The sequence below is a fragment of the Leptodactylus fuscus genome, chromosome 5 (assembly GCF_031893055.1).
Source record: "Leptodactylus fuscus isolate aLepFus1 chromosome 5, aLepFus1.hap2, whole genome shotgun sequence".
NCBI lineage: Eukaryota > Metazoa > Chordata > Amphibia > Anura > Leptodactylidae > Leptodactylus > Leptodactylus fuscus.
The window spans coordinates 137,144,598-137,161,200 of NC_134269.1; the positions used below are offsets into that span (position 1 = coordinate 137,144,598).

General features: G+C 40.1%; 1 protein-coding gene across 1 annotated transcript in view; it reads left to right on the forward strand.

The window, feature by feature from the left end:
- IRAK4 (interleukin 1 receptor associated kinase 4) overlaps nucleotides 1–15,233 on the forward strand; it is a 22,341-nt gene extending 7,108 nt beyond the window's left edge. Inside the window, exons 2-12 of the mRNA XM_075274370.1 lie at nucleotides 1,235–1,404; nucleotides 2,894–3,039; nucleotides 4,354–4,500; nucleotides 6,714–6,874; nucleotides 8,552–8,616; nucleotides 9,825–9,939; nucleotides 10,902–11,011; nucleotides 12,084–12,267; nucleotides 12,456–12,518; nucleotides 13,688–13,846; nucleotides 13,933–15,233. Coding sequence (XP_075130471.1) covers nucleotides 1,244–1,404; nucleotides 2,894–3,039; nucleotides 4,354–4,500; nucleotides 6,714–6,874; nucleotides 8,552–8,616; nucleotides 9,825–9,939; nucleotides 10,902–11,011; nucleotides 12,084–12,267; nucleotides 12,456–12,518; nucleotides 13,688–13,846; nucleotides 13,933–13,980 — 1,359 coding nt within the window. The 5' untranslated portion in view covers nucleotides 1,235–1,243 and the 3' untranslated portion in view covers nucleotides 13,981–15,233. The remainder of the gene's footprint in view (nucleotides 1–1,234; nucleotides 1,405–2,893; nucleotides 3,040–4,353; nucleotides 4,501–6,713; nucleotides 6,875–8,551; nucleotides 8,617–9,824; nucleotides 9,940–10,901; nucleotides 11,012–12,083; nucleotides 12,268–12,455; nucleotides 12,519–13,687; nucleotides 13,847–13,932) is intronic.
- Nucleotides 15,234–16,603: the final 1,370 nt, after the last annotated feature.

Genomic DNA, 16,603 nt, shown 5'->3' on the forward strand with positions numbered 1-16,603 from the left:
TTTCTTGGAATCGCTTCTCTCTCTGGTTGCCCACATGCACTGTAACCTGTTTGGCTGAGGCCTGTATCCGGTTGAGGGGTCTAGCGTGGGTACTGGCGCTCTCGTCCCCCCCCCTTTTTTTTTTTTTCTCTTTTTTTTTTTTTCTCTTTTCTCCTTCTCCCCCTCTTTCTTCACTCCCCCCCTCCCCTTTCCTGTCTTTTCGTACACCCTTTTTGAATTTTATTGCCTCAATTTTTGTATTTCTGTCTGTAATGTATTGTTTCGTCCATGTGGACGTCTTATTGTTACGTTTGGGGGCTCGCTGGGCAGGGCTTTGAGATTCTGCCTAGCTTCCCCCTTTGGTGTTTTTTGTCTTTTGTTTTTCTATAAATAAAGAATTTATAAAAAAAAAAAGAGAAACGCAGCGATCGATCCCAAAATGTAGTCACAAATAAAATTCCTTTGTATCTCTTCGAGTTTACCTGGCAATGCAATACACCAACACTTGCTGTTCTTTCACCTTTACTGCGAATCTTGATCTATCCACACATTTGGATTATCAAAGGACGCCTCAGCTGCCCCATGTTTTATGTTTTTATTCACAGCATTCAGCCAAGTTGTGCCTGTTCAAGCAAATCCCATCAAAGTGAGTAGTTTTCTTTGATGCTCCGGAAATTCTTAATTTGCAATTGAACATACTATGATATGGTGCAGTGCATGTAATGTTCTTAGAATTGAAATTTAACTTAAAACTCCCCACGGTACTGCACCACACTACATCTCCTCCTTCATGTATATCTTCTGGCATTCCTCTGCTCACTCTGTGCCACCAATGCCCTAAGGCATTCTTCATAACCCATAACCTCCAATCCCATCTCAAAGATTCCTCTTCTTATGCAGTACCAGTTTTTTGGAAGCATTTCCTCAGACGATCGGTTTAAAGAGGTTGTCCAAGATCATAAAAACCTGGGGAAAATGCAGGCAATAGTATAAAATAACAAAATTCTACATTGGTCTGGTGCTATAGAAATAAAGATTATTATTTTGTATTCTAATCCTGGAAATTGTTATAGTTAAGGTTTTGTTATAAACCTGAAACACGGAAGTCCCACTGGTTTCACTCCTTATCTGGATTTCATATAATTTGTTGAAGTTCCTTTTACACGCGACTGAAGTCCTTTGTTTATTCATAATTCCCGAAATGTTATACATCGTTGACATCACCAATTAAAATGTTGTTTGCTTTTTCTAACAGGATATTTAAATGAATAATATGATATCGTCTTCCACCTATGTCCGTAACCTCAGCCCTGGAATTCTCCGCCAGTTGGCTGATTTTCTTGATCCTCAAGAAGGATGGAAAAGGCTGGCTGTGGATATAAGAAAAATTTCAGGAGAGGCTCGATATACACAGTTTCATATAAGGTATGAGTCTTTATATTTTACTTTATACCATACTTTCATATTATGCTTTACACTAATCACCATTAAAATGGTCATTAAGGTATCCCCTTATGTCTGTATTAACATAAAATGGAGTGAAATCCAAAGTGGCGACCATTAACCCCTTCCCACCGATGGCATTTTTGATTTTCATTTTTGACTCACCCCCCACTCCACCCCCCCTCTCTTTCCACACCCCATAACTTTTTTTATTTTTCTGCTCTCAGAGCCATATGAGGTCTTAATGTTTGCGGGACAAATTTTTCGTCGTGATGCTACCATTAATGTACTGTACTGTACATTATGTAATGTACTGGGAAGCTGTAAAAAAATTCAGAATGGGGTGGATTTGAAGAAAAAGTGCATTTGTGTGATTTTCTTCCGGGTTTCGTTTTTATGGCGTTCACTGTGCAGCCAAAATGACATGTCACATGTATTGGGTGGGGTTCAGTATGCCTGAATTTTTTATTTTTGTTTTTTAAGGACAATTTTTTTTTTTATATTTCTGGAGTCTACATATTCTATCTTGTATAATATGACTAGGGATTTTTGGTTGTTTTTAAAAGTGGCTTGCATATATATTTGTCTAGACAATGACACGTTTAATAATAAGTTAGTACTTTGGTCAGTAAAGAACTAAAAAAAAATATTGTTAAAGTAGCTCATACACATAGCATACACAAATTAAATCCATAGTTTCCTCACTGATCCCCAGACACTCCAGTTCAGATGATTTTTGGTCTTCTACAGATCTGTAATTCCTGCTACAGCGATGACCTCCCAGCATAAGGATATACCCAGGGGTGAACCTTCCCCTTTCGCCGCCCGAGCTAACTGCAGAAAGCCGCCCCCCCCCCCTGCCGGGAGGAGGGGGTGGATCGGGGGCGTGGCCGGGTGGATCGAGGGTGTGGCCGTGTGAAGGGGTGGGGCTTAGCCCCGTTCGCCGGCAGAGAGTAGGCTCGGAGACTGCCTGCTCTCTGCCTGAGCGAGAGGGGAGGCTGCCGGAGCAGCGCTGCTCCAGTGGCCTCCCCAAACCACCGCTCGGTGATAAGCCAGTCCAGGACAGCTTGTCCTGGACTGGCTTAGGTTAGCAAAAATGCCGCCCTCCCTGAGGCCCTGGCATAGTGCCGCCTGAAGCGCTCGCTTCAGGTCGCCTCATGGGAGGTGCGGCACTGGATATACCATGGCAGCTATAGTCTGTAGTGGGTAGTCACATGTCCCTGTGTTAGGGTCCATTCACACAGTTTTTTGGTGCCGATTTTGACGCTGAATCCGTGTCAGAAAACACATGGAAAAAAAGCCTCCCATTGACTTCAATGGGTTACTTTTTCCGCTAAGAAAAAAGCAGGAAGTAGAGACTGGTGGGGTCTACTTGTATTAGTTATACAGTCTGCATGCTGCCATACTATGTGCATGTTCATAGAAGATTTCTTAATTTTGCATCATTAATTCTCTTTCATTTAATTTGAAGGCGCTTTGAAGGAGTCATTCAGAAGGGGAAAAGCCCTACACTTGAGCTACTTTATGACTGGGGGACAACAAACTGCACCGTACAAGATCTTGCCGACCTTTTACGGAGGAATGAGTTCTTGACAGCAGCTTCACTTTTTCCATATGGTAGTTATTATATTTATTTCACAGATTTCACTTTGCCTATGTACGTTACCACATTCTGCAGAGCTGTAGAAACATTTTAACTTGGCTAGATTTTTCCTAGGCTTTGGATACGAGTGACTATAGGTCATAAACACCAGTTTGGTGGAGGCCTGAATGGTCATCACTGGTCAATCACTGCTCGGTTGCATTGCTCACATGTAGGCTGGTCAGTAACAACAGGGGGACCTGAACAGAAACTCTCCCCTGGATCCCATATCAAACAGAGTTGATAATGCATATTTTCTATTTTAGGTGGAAAAAAAAAATACTTGGCAGGCTCCTTTAACGGATAATACCTGAGCCACAGGTCATGGCAAAAAAATGGGAGTAGCCTTTATATGGAATGTCATTAACCTAAAAAGATGTGGTTAAAGGGGTATTCCCATGATGCTTGTTCACTAATCTGCAGGCTGTTGTGCTCTCTTCACTTCCTGCTTTTCTCAGCCCATAGGTGGGCGGGGTTTCACTTGCACTGGATTTGTTGTAAATGAATTACCACAGTGTGAAGCTGATGTAGCAGAGCTGGATTTGAGTCAGTTTGCATTATATACAGAGGTAACGGACTCCCTATCTCAGCCCTTATCAGCCAAATTCAATTAAACCGACTGATAAGAGCTCAGAAATCCTGGAGCTCTCTGAGAAGCTCCGCTACTTAAAAGACACAAACAGCTCAGAGCTGCTCCCAGCCCCTTCCTCCCCCTCTGAGAGCAGGCAGCTACATCACTTGACAAATGAGCAGATAATCCCAAGGGCCATAGAAACAGAGTGTAAACAATGAAGTGAATAAATTAAGATTAAGCGGCCAAACAAAGCAGTTTTGATAAAGCAATGCGTTTAGGAAAAGTCTTAAAGAGGACCTTTCATCAGATTGGGCACAGGCAGTTCTATATACTGCTGGAAAGCTGACAGTGCGCTGAATTCAGCGCACTGTCGGCTTTACCGATCTGTGCCCCGGGTAAAGCGCTATCGGTCCCAGTACCGTAGCGCTTTACAGTCAGAAGGACGTTTCTAACACTTAGCCAGGGACGCCCTTCTGCCCAGCAGCACCTATCACGCTGTACTGTGTGAGCGTGGAGGAACGCCCCCTCCCCTCCTGATAATACTCGTCTATGGACGAGCTGTGTGAGCAGAGGGAGGGGGGAACAGTTTCCCCCCCGGATTAGTTATATCTCATTTTTTCTATGATTATTCTATATATAGTCTTGTTTTATGCACTGCTGGTTGTCAGTGATCTTTTCCAATAAAATGATGTTTGATTATCTTGCTTGTAAACAGAGCCAGCACCAAGCTCTAGCTGCCAAACACTTCCTTTGGATGATCTGCAAAAATCACAGTCAACTTCTGACAAAAGTAGCAAAACAGAACATGGAAATCCTGTTTCTCAAAGCACAGAACCAGAGGAAAATGATGAAGAAATGTCAGGTAGTACATTCAACCTGCTGACTGTCAGTCTTTGTAACTAATGTTTTTTTTTTTTTTTTTATTATCCTAATTTATTTAAAGGGAGTCTACCACTGCCGGGATTGCTTCTAAACAGCTTATACGCTGCTGTAGTGGCTGTTAGTGGTATAGTGAACATCCATTTTTTGTGAAAAATTGCTTCCCGGTAAAGTCATACCAAAGTTAAAGGCCAGCGAATTTCTATGAAAAGCTGTAGCATGGTGATATTGTATGGGCCATGACTAAGGTAGTACCTGAAGTGATGGGCTTCGTTTGCAGCCAAAATGTAGACTAAGATCCTGGTTTTTCATGTATCCTATTAATATTATAAATGTGAAAGTTTGTGGGTTTGTGAGTTTGGATGTTCGGATGTTTGTTCCTCAATCACGCAAAACCCGCTCGACCGATTTGGCTGAAAGTTTCCACAAACATAGTTAATACACCCGATTGCGCAATAGGCTACTTTTCGTCACAATAGCGCACATACGTTTGTGCCAGGACCCCCACAAAACCCAAACTCACACCACCATCTCTGCAATCTCACACACTTTGGACCATAGCAAGCCACAAAATTCATATTGCCCTCTGCAGCCTCGCCCCTAACCCCACACAATCTCATATACATATACTTTACCACTTTGCCCCTCACCTTAACGATACTCCAGGAGGCCCTCTATAACGCTCCGGAGCAGCTATGTTTGCCGACCCCCACCGCTCTGACAATCCGCGACACCGCCCACCCATGTCAATACCCCTAGGAAGTCTAATAAATGCAAAAAAAAAAGTTTAAAAAAAAGTAAAAAAAAATATAAAAACAAATAAAAAGGATTAAAAATTCAAATCACCCCCCTTTCCCTAGAACACATATAAAAGTAGTTAAAAACTGTGAAACACATACAGTACATGTTAGGTATCCCTGCGTCCGAAATCGCCCGCTCTACAAAGCTATACAAATATTTTTCCTGTTCGGTAAACGCCGTAGTGGGAAAAATGGTCAAAAGTGCCAAACCGCCGTTTTTTCACTGTTTTGATTCTGATAAAAATTTGATTAAAAAGTGATCAAAGCAATAACATTTCCCAAAAATGGTAGAACTACAAAGTACACCCGGTCCCGCAAAAAAAAGACTCCCTATACATCCCCGTACACAGACGTATAAAAACGTTACGGCTGTCGGAATATGGCGACTTTTCAAAAAAAAATTTTTTACATAGTTTTGGATTTTTTTAAGGGGTCAAAATGTAAATAAAACCATATAAATTTGGTATCCCCGGAATTGTAACGAAACACAGAATACAGGGGACAGGTCATTGTGGCTGTACAGTGAACGGTGTAAAACCAAAACCCGTAAGAAAGTCGCAGAAATGCATTTTTTCTTCAAATCCACCCCATTCTGAATTTTTTCCCTGCTTCCCAGTACATTATATAGAATAAATAATAGTGGCATCATGAAGAAAAATTTGTCCCAGAAAAATTAAGACCTCATATGACTCTGGGAGCGGAGAAATAAAAAAGTTATGGGGTTTAGAAGGAGGGGAGTCAAAAACGAAAAACCAAAATCACAAAAATGCCATCGGCGGGAAAGGGTTAACTTCAAATCCCTCTGTCCCAAAGTCACTATGTAAAGTTTCTCACAACACCGTATATATAGCAGCGCAAATACAAATTAACTGCAACACAAAAGTCTCACGTATTCTCTGAATTATAGCAAAAACAAGATACAAACTTACATTTCATATCCCATACCTTATACACAGTACGAAAACCTTACCCGCGCCTGTATATACCCACTGCTACAATCACCGCAGACGAAGTCGCGGGTACCAGCTAGTCTTTACATAAAGTAGATATTTGCGGTAATGCTCTTGGTGCCAGCAGAGTGCTGTTGTAGCTTTATTAAAAGTTTTTGTTTTGTTTTTTTTCTTTATACTAGATACCGTTCACTAATATTAGATCTGAGAGGATGTCAGACACCTGCCTCCCCTATTGATTAGCTATTCTGCACAGAGAAAGATGCTGTATGCTTTATTCTGTGTAAAAATATTCATAACCTATCCTAAAGATCACCTAGCTCAAAAAAAAAAATCTAAATAATCATATACTGTTGATCTTTCCATTGGATAGTAGAGCAAGGTCTTACATTATAGCTGGTATGTTTAACCATTTTTATGTTATTTGTGTTTACTTGTCTTTGCAGGTTTTGGCCTTTTTTCCTTTGATCACCTGAAGAGAATTACAAAAGACTTTGATGATCGCCCACTTTCTGGAGGAGGAAGTAAAATTGGAGAGGGTGGTTTTGGAATTGTTTACCAGGGCTACTTAAAGGGTGAAAAAGTGGCAGTGAAAAAACTGACTACTGTAAGTATTGGCCATCTCTACCACCACCAATATCTCTTCTAAACCATTTATAAACTGTTATACAGGCCGTTAGTGGGTAGTGAGGTTTTTTTTGTGTCAAACTTCCTAAACATCCATCATAACGGTATAGCGGATGCTGGGTCTTTAAAGATGACCTGGAGCTAATCCTAATTGCTTTAAGTGATGCCTCGCAAAGTGTCAATTTGACCCCCGTACCTTACCTGGTGTAGGACAACTTCTGTGCGGCAAAATTGCAGGAGGAGTCCTGTTTTTATGGCAGCTGAAAGCCTAATGAAGGCTTCAAGGCCTATCCTAGTAATATAGGTATTGAGGCTGCTCATAGACATATTTGCTACATAGCTATGTAGCAAAAGTCTTATAGACTGCAGTACCATTGTATTCCAGTCTATGGAACATGCAAGTCCAAGACCCTTAGGGGGCTAATAAAATAGTTGAAAAAGAAAAATAACATTTAAAAATGTTTTTAAAAATTCAAATAAATAAATAGAAATACAGATCTTCCCCTTTTCCCTAGACTTGAAGTAAAAGTAAATAAACCAAACAAACATAATCAAATTATGCATCCCCCACGTCTGAAAACACCTGGTCTACAAATATATACAAATATTTTTCTCCATGCAGCAAACACTGTAATGAGGACAAAATCAAAAGACTTCAAAATGCCATTTTTGTCTCTGTTTTATCTTCAATAAAAATTTGAATAAAAAGCGATCAAATCCTCAGACATTCCCCAGAATGGCATAACTAAAAAGTACATCTGGCCCTGCAAAAAAAAGACAGTTATGCTTCCCCGTACAATGGACATATAAGGGAAAAAAGTTATAGGTGTCGAATATGGTGATGCCAGGAAATGTTTTTTTTGTTTTTTTGGGGGGTTAAAATGAAAAAATAACTTTATAAGTCCTCATGTGGCGCTCTGAACGGAAAAATAAAAATTTATGGCGCTTGGAAGGTGAGGAGTCAAAAACGAAAATCGAAAAATGTGTGTGGCAGAAAGGGTTAATCATATGTAAATAAGCTTCTCATTGCACGTGGGTACACCTGAACCTGTCAGAGCATCCTTTTTCACCCTAGACATTTTTATAGTGGCTGTGCTTGGTATTGCAGCTCAGTCCTATTCATTTATTATGTGACTGATGAATATAATGTTAGGGCCACAGGGAAGAGGTGGCAGCACTCACAAGCACCATGACATCTTCAAAGAGCTAATCAGCAGATGATTGATTGACCATCAATGTTTTAACCTCATAAACTCCTTGTCCTCATAAATGGTGGGGATCGGAATGTCAGAAGCTTACCAGTCTTAAGGACAAGCCATCAGTTTTAAAACAACTGGGTAAACCCTTTTAGCATTTTTTGACATTTAATAACAGAAAAATAGAAGTTATATAGAATATTAGTTATTAAAAACTGAAAAACAGATTTGGGAAGGTGTTACTTTTTTAATCAAGAACATCATGAGACAGATAGTGGGTTCAAAGGGAGGTTATTGTCTAGTTTTGATGGCTGGACCCTACTGCTGCCATTTAGATGTTGTGGTTTTTTTGTAACATGTTTCAGTTAGTTAAACTTAGTTGGTGCACTTATTGATATAAATGCGTTTGTATGTGTGCACTTGTATATGTATTTTTTTTAACAGTTGTTTAACTTTCATAGATGGCTGATGCTAGTTTACAGGACCTTAAGGATCAGTTTAAACAAGAAATAAAAACAATGGCACAGTGAGTATAGATAACATGTAATATAGTATATGCAGTACTGTTATTAGCTGTTATAAAATCTTTCATTGTTATGATATGATATCATTATCATTAGCTAGTTTCATCTTTAATCTAAAACGTTCACTGGATTAGTGGAAGTCTAACTTCTACAATCATCCAGAAATACATACCTGACTTCCACTCCAGACAGACTTCTAGCTGCAGTTGTGATAAGTGGGGTTCCTGTGGTCAGACCTAGATTAATCTAATACAGGGTGAATGGTGCCAAATTATAGCTTTGATATTTATAACGAAGAGAATATAACACAAATTTATTAACTTGAAAAGACAGGATCCAATTTTCATCTCCAAACTACAAATGTTTGATATGATTTCCATTGGTGACACTGTAGATGTCTAGGCGCAAGTCCAGTTCTGTCCATATGTGTGCCAGCATATCCTCAGATATGGACTCCACTGTTTTAGTAATGTGTTATCTATGATTGTTTAGATCCTGTGGTTGAGGATAGCAGATAGTCCCATGGAAAGAAATTTCAAGTTATTAGGTCTGGCCATTCTAGAGGTTAGCGCACCAATGTTTGTTTGTTTAGTTTTTTCTGTGGTAGCCAATATTCTGTCCAGGGACAGTTTTATTTAGGTATCAGCAAGCATCCAAATGGAAATATGGAGGTACAAGATGCTACTGATACAGTGTGGGAAGTAAATGGTAGCCTCATCACTGAACACCAGTTTATTCTGTGTTTCTATTTGCCTTCTGACTTCAGCTAGCAAACAAAAGTAATCTGTATGGCTTTACAATAAAGATATTTTCATAAGATACACCATACTATGTCACCTGTATTCCATACTAGTCTGCCTGGTCTACTTTCTAGTTCACTGCCTCTTTCCCATGACATAGACATCCAGTGGTATCAAATCGCTTTACCCAGCACAAAATGCAGTTTGTATAGCACATTTACCAAATTTACAGTACAGTGAACCTTTCTTGCAAATTCCAACACAAAAAGCTTTTTCCTCCTTTGATAAAAGAAAATGTGAGGAATAAACGTTTCTTCTCCTTTTTTTCTTTCTATTTTCTTGGATATTTAAAATAAAGAAAAATATAAAACTAAAGCTCTATTTGTTACTGAAAAACAGGCAAAAACTATGTGAATAACCCAAAAGAAAAAAATGTTATAGCCCTCAAAACTTCCTTAATTTCTTCCTAGATGTCATCACGAAAATATAGTGAAACTCCTTGGCTTCTCCAGTGATGGTGACAATTACTGCCTGGTTTATACATACATGTCTAATGGTTCTCTACTAGACCGACTGGCCTGTCTGGTAAGTGTCTGTTATGTTCCATGTGAGAAGGAATTGATGTGAATGTCCTCATGATCTGCCTATGCTGCTGCAACATCCTTCACCGCAGACTCCTAGCTAATGTGCTTGCACATATCCAATACATCCTTAGCTTATTAACATGTCAATGTTTTGGTCAGTGATTTGTATCGGTCATTTTGTGACAAAACCTTTAGTGGGTCATAAACACCAAACGGCTGTAAATCTTTCCATCATACCTTACATCTGTGTAGTCTCCTCTGCACTGTTTTTAGCTCATTGACCAAAACACTGATGTATGAATAAGGTTTAGCTGTGCTTCTCTGTTCATCCATATTTCACCACTGACTCTCCTCTGTGACAATCCCTTTAATGGTAACCAGTTACTCCATAAATTCAATATTAGCTATGACATATAACCTGTACCCTCCATTCATCTCTTACTTACTCATATCAGACTGTCCTCCACAAACCCTTCAAACAGAAGTTGAAAACCCACCTGTTCAGGTAATGCTGGGTTCACACTAGCATTCAGGTTTCCATTCTTCGGGTCCAATTGGGGACCCAAAAAGTGGAAACCCTATCCACTTAAAAAGCGAACACCCATGGGCCCATAGACTATAATGGGCTCCACTGGGTTTCCATCTGAAATCGGCAGAGAGAAAAGTCCTGCTGGCAGGACTCTCCACCTATTTTAAGCAAAATGGAGGACGGAGTCCCCGAACTCTAGTGTGAACTGACCCTAAGACTACAAATTACAATAACCCTGCTGCTACTATACTACCATCTGAACAGCTTTTATCTGCACCTACCATCTCCAACCACATTTTCTTGTAGATTGATTTATTATACTTTCTTTTGTTCAGTGTATGTAAACATCTTCTGTGCTGTACAATGCTATGGAATGAATGGTTCTGTAATATATATTAACAAAAATGTAGTTTGACATGTACCTCTAATTTCAGAATAGCACTCCTCCGTTGTCCTGGAGTAGGAGATGTAACATTGTATTGGGAACAGCAAACGGAATCAAATATTTACATGAAAACAATCATGTCCACAGAGACATTAAAAGGTTGGTGATGATCACAGATATTTTGTTCACAGTTTACTCGTGTGTAGAGATGAGCGAACAGTGTTCTATCGAACACATGTTCGATCGGATATCAGGGTGTTCGCCATGTTCGAATCGAATCGAATCGAACACCGCGTGGTAAAGTGCGCCAAAATTCGATTCCCCTACCACCTTCCCTGGCGCCTTTTTTGCACCAATAACAGCGCAGGGGAGGTGGGACAGGAACTACGACACTGGGGGCATTGAAAAAAATTGGAAAAAGTCATTGGCTGCCGAAATCAGGTGACCTCCATTTTAGACGAATAGTGGATTTCAAATCCGGGTCATATGAGAATGTGAACTTTGTGACTATGAGACAGGGATAGCTGTACAGGCAGGGATAGCTAGGGATAACCTTTATTTAGGGGGGAATGTTATTAAAAATAACTTTTTGGGGCTCTATCGGGTGTGTAATTGTGATTTTTGTGAGATAAACTTTTTCCCATAGGGATGCATTGGCCAGTGCTGATTGGCCGAATTCCGTACTCTGGCCAATCAGTGCTGGCCAATGCATTCTATTAGCTTGATGAAGCAGAGTGTGCACAAGGGTTCAAGCGCACCCTCGGCTCTGATGTAGCAGCCTTGAACCCTTGTGCACACTCTGATGTAGTAGCCTCCTCCAGCAGAGCCAGCGCTGATTGGTCGAGTTCCGTACTCTGGCCAATCAGCACTGGCCAATGCATTTCTATGGGGAAAAGTTAGCTTGCGAAAATCGCAAACTGACAGGGATTTCCATGAAATAAAGTGACTTTTATGCCCCCAGACATGCTTCCCCTGCTGTCCCAGTGTCATTCCAGGGTGTTGGTATCATTTCCTGGGGTGTCATAGTGGACTTGGTGACCCTCCAGACACGAATTTGGGTTTCCCCCTTAACGAGTTTATGTTCCCCATAGACTATAATGGGGTTCGAAACACATTCGAACACTCGAACAGTGAGCGGCTGTTCGAATCGAATTTCGAACCTCGAACATTTTAGTGTTCGCTCATCTCTACTCGTGTGCATTACGTTGCAATATTATTTTTTTTCTTTTAGTGCAAATATCCTCCTAGATGATGATTTTACCCCGAAAATATCTGACTTTGGCCTTGCAAGGGCTACTGGACATCTAGCACGGACCATGATGACAGAACGAATTGTTGGTACCACAGCCTACATGGCCCCAGAGGCCCTACGAGGAGAGGTCACTATAAAATCGGATATATTCAGCTTTGGAGTGGTAAGTAACAAAAGTACTTTGCTTGTGTATTTCATTTTACTGGTCTGCGCATTGCAGATTCTGAGATAAATTTCCAGATACAGTATGTACTGTACTGTTTGTCTTGGCAGTGCATGATACATATATGCAATACCTTAATATGTCTAACCTTGAGTGTAAATCTAATTTCAATTAACCAATATTTCTAGGTATTATTGGAAATAATCTCTGGACTTGCCCCATTTGATGAGGAGCGAAATCCTGCATTACTGGTACAGTGTTTTTTTTGTTTTGTTTTTAGTAACTGGTTTTTAGTCTTTGGCATAGTAGTAATTACATTGAGAAAGTAAAGTTAGATCAAAATGTGATGTCTGGTATTGTACCTTTCAAAAACAAGAATATGATTCTTAATCCTTTCACATAAGGATTAGAGATGAGCGAGTACTGTTCGGATCAGCCGATCCGAACAGCACGCTCCATAGAAATGAATGGATGCACCTGGTACTTCCGCTTTGATGGCGGCCGGCCGCTTAACCCCCCGCGTGCTGGCTACGTCCATTCATTTCTATGCAAGCATGCTGTTCGGATCGGCTGATCCGAACAGTACTCGCTCATCTCTAATAAGGATGTATAAAACACATACAGACCTTAAACACTCGATTCACCTAGATTATTAGGATTAGGGTTGGTATGGTAGTAGGTACTAAATCTTATCTTTCAAAAGATGACCGGCTCAGTATTGTAAGGGAAATATGAGAAGGATTTCTCCTGTTTTTGTGTGTCTGTAAGGAAGGGGGAAATCTGCAGGTGACACGCCAATGAAAGAACAGTCTGTTCAAATGCATTTAGAAGTTCAGGTTTTTGCATGCAGATTTTGAAGCCCAAGTTTAGTGTTCATCATTGTGGAAGAGAAAGCATAAATGACAGGTGCTATAGTATAAAGGTAACCTTACTGTTACTTTATCTGTGCAGCTTCCAGCGAGCACCAGCGGCTAGGATACGGGAACTTTTCTTCATACTGTCTGCGCACCCCCTTACCAATAAGAGCAGATTTATGGCCTCTTTCACATTTTGGAGATGTTTTGATTGGTGAGGGAGCAAGGGTCAGATGTTCACTAAGCTGATATTCGTGGGCTAGCCAAAGGATAGGTATTTAATTGGATAGTCCAAGGTAGCCCCTTTAAGAAAGTGTTACAGAATATCTACAAAGTCATGTGCATTCTGTGGATTGATGTCTTTTAACAGTCAGTTTCCATAAGATCCAACGTTTTCACATTCTGACTTTCAAAATGAGGTTAAGAATTGGCTTTTTCTGTCCATGTATAAGGAAGCCATGACAGGTGTGCAATACATTGGCTGTGAAACAGACACGGCAGTAAATGCATTACAAGAGAATTTATTCATTTTTAAATGAAGTCAACATTTTTTTTTTTTATTTTAGCTTGACATTAAAGAAGAAATTGATGAGGAAGAAAGAACTCTTGAGGAATGTGTGGATAAAAAGATGGAAGATGCAGAGCTTCACGTAATAGAAAAAATGTACAGCGTTTCTAGTCGGTGCTTGAACCAAATGAAAAATAAGAGGCCGAACATTAACACGGTATGTATCCAGCTTAGTCTGTGCTGTACAACATTTGTGTATTTGCTGCAACTATACATTAACTTCTAATATGTTTTATTGTACAGGTGCTGCACGACTTGCAGAATATCACCAGCATCCATTCCAGTTCCTGATTCCTGCACTATTTTCTGCTCATATATTTCATTTATTTTCACTTAAATAAACCGTAAAATATTATTTTTTTTTTCATCTGGAGGCCAAACATTGATCAACATGAATTTTATATATCTGAACACCAGCTGCTATTTAATGCATTATCAGATAATGGTCGTAATTCATTACAAATGGCAGGAAGGGGAGAAATGTTTGCTAGTTTGTGGAAATATGCTAGTATGTCTTTAAAGGGATTATCACCTTTTAGAATTGCTTTCTGGTAAGCAGTGTCTCCCAAAATATAGTTGATCGGTTTGTTGCACTGTTGGGACCCCAGTGATCAGCCCCCTCTAGCACCACCACTGGAGAATTGAAGCATTACATTAATATAGATTGAAAGCAGGGGGCTGTCCATGTAATGCATAGACACGGTGAGTTCTATACAACATGATGTTTCCTCCTGGGAATCTAAATAAGTTGCCAATAGGGTATTTCCATATACACTGACACTCATCACTTCTGTACCCCCGTTACATAGATCAAAGTACAATGAGGATGGGCACTCTGTAAATAAAATCTGGTCATCGGCATACTGAAAAAAATCCACAAATACATGTTACTACTTGAATAACGGTGATGAATGTTCAGTGGATGCAAGGACATCAAAACTACTTTACATGTACTCGAGACAGGAAGCATTGGTGGGCTATCAGAAATAACAGAGCAAAAAGTAGAGATCGTGGAGACGTGTGCTGTCAAATGATCACCATTATAATGGTAATCACAAATTAAAGTGGAGTGTATTCTCTCCTTTTGCCATGAAATATTGGTTAGAGGAGACCATTTCTTCCCAGAACACATGATCACTGCAATAAACCTATATAATATCAAATATTTTGTAAATACAACACAAGCACATTTCTTGTGCTGTGTCGTCTCTCCCCTCACTGAAGTTGGTTTGTGAAAGTAGAGACAGTCACTATGTTCTTATCCTGTGTCTCTCAGATTGTGTAAAACATAAAATGCATATATAGTCACCTCCTGATAATGCCACATCACCCATCTGATCTGTGAATCACTTTTGCAGAGTGAAGTACACATCCTGCTTCACCCAGTTTTTTGGTTTTTTTTTGTAATGGCACTGTTGCTATAGGTAGCGCTAGTTTCAGCATGGAAGATCTTAATGAGTCTCTCTGAGATGCAAGTGAGTCTTTTATGGATACCTTGTTTGACACTGTGTTGCTGCTGTTCTCAATTGTTTGTTTTATTTACTGGGCCCGTTTCTGTTTTTGTATGGTTTGTCTACTGTATTTGTTATAAAGAATTTATAAAAATAAATAAATATCTACTGATCAATCTAGAATGACCAGATTAGTATACAGAAATACAAAGCCACTGAGTGAACCTCCTATAGATGGACAAGAAATACATATAAACTGCTGTAAAAGTCATCCTCCTCCTCATGTTCTATGCTGCATCAATAGCAGCTTCTGACGTAGGTGTGATCCAAATCTTGGCATGCACTGTACACTCAGCCTCTCTATGTTCTATCTACATGCTGGATGTGAACAAGCGTGAAATGTGTTTATTGATGCAGCTAAGATGATAAGGAGGAGGACTCTTTTACAACAAGGGGACGTTGAATTCAGAGGAAGGAAGCATTGAAATTAGAATGATACAACTGATCAGAGCACAGGGATAATACCCCCCCCCCCTAGTTTTATTAAAGAGGACCTTTCATGTCCTTGAGCACATGCCGTGTAATACACCACTAGAAAGCTGATAGTGCGCTGAATTCAGCTTCCCAGTTATGTGCCCCCGGTTAAGAGCTATCTGTGCTGTTACCATAGCTCTTCAGTGTCAGAAGGGTGTTTCTGACAGTCTGTATGGAACGCCCCTTCTGATAGTTCATGACACTGTATAGTCAGAGGGTGGCATTCCTCACCGCTCAGTGTCATTGGCTGGGCTATGGATTCTACTGTCAGGAGGGGTGTTCCTCACAGACTGTCATAAATATCCTTCTGATAGTGAAGAGCTAGGATAACGGCATAGATAGCTCTTTGCCAGTGGCACATAACGGGAAAGCCCATCAGCGCACTGTCTGCTTTCTAGTGGTATATTACACCGCATGTGCCCGAGGACATGAAAGGTCCTCTTTAAGCTTGCAAATCCTCTACATTGCTCAGAGTATTTCTAAAGTGCTTAAAAAAAAAAAAAAAAAAAACAAAGTGAACATATAAAATATATCACTGGTAAAAATATTTTCATAATATGCACTGTATATGCAAAATCTTTACAACCTAGCTTGGTCAACAAAGCCCAAAAAGGCTTAGTCGTCAAAGGGTTAAGGAACTGCACCACAAATAGCATACTATTCAGTGTTGTAATACCTAAAACAGTTGCAGCAAAAAAAATTAAATAATTGTATTCTGAGCAATTTTACTCTAGCACCTGATGTAAACAGGCAAAAATGGAGAACCCCTTTAACTTTTAAATCAGCCAGAGCAGTTCTGGTCCTTCTGCTCTACGGGTCCCTTCCAAAGTTCCACTGAGGCCAATCAGTGAGGGCATGTGATGCTCACTAACTGTGACATCACAGGTCTCTTCCTGAGGCCTCTGATTGGCCTCAGTAGTCACAGGACC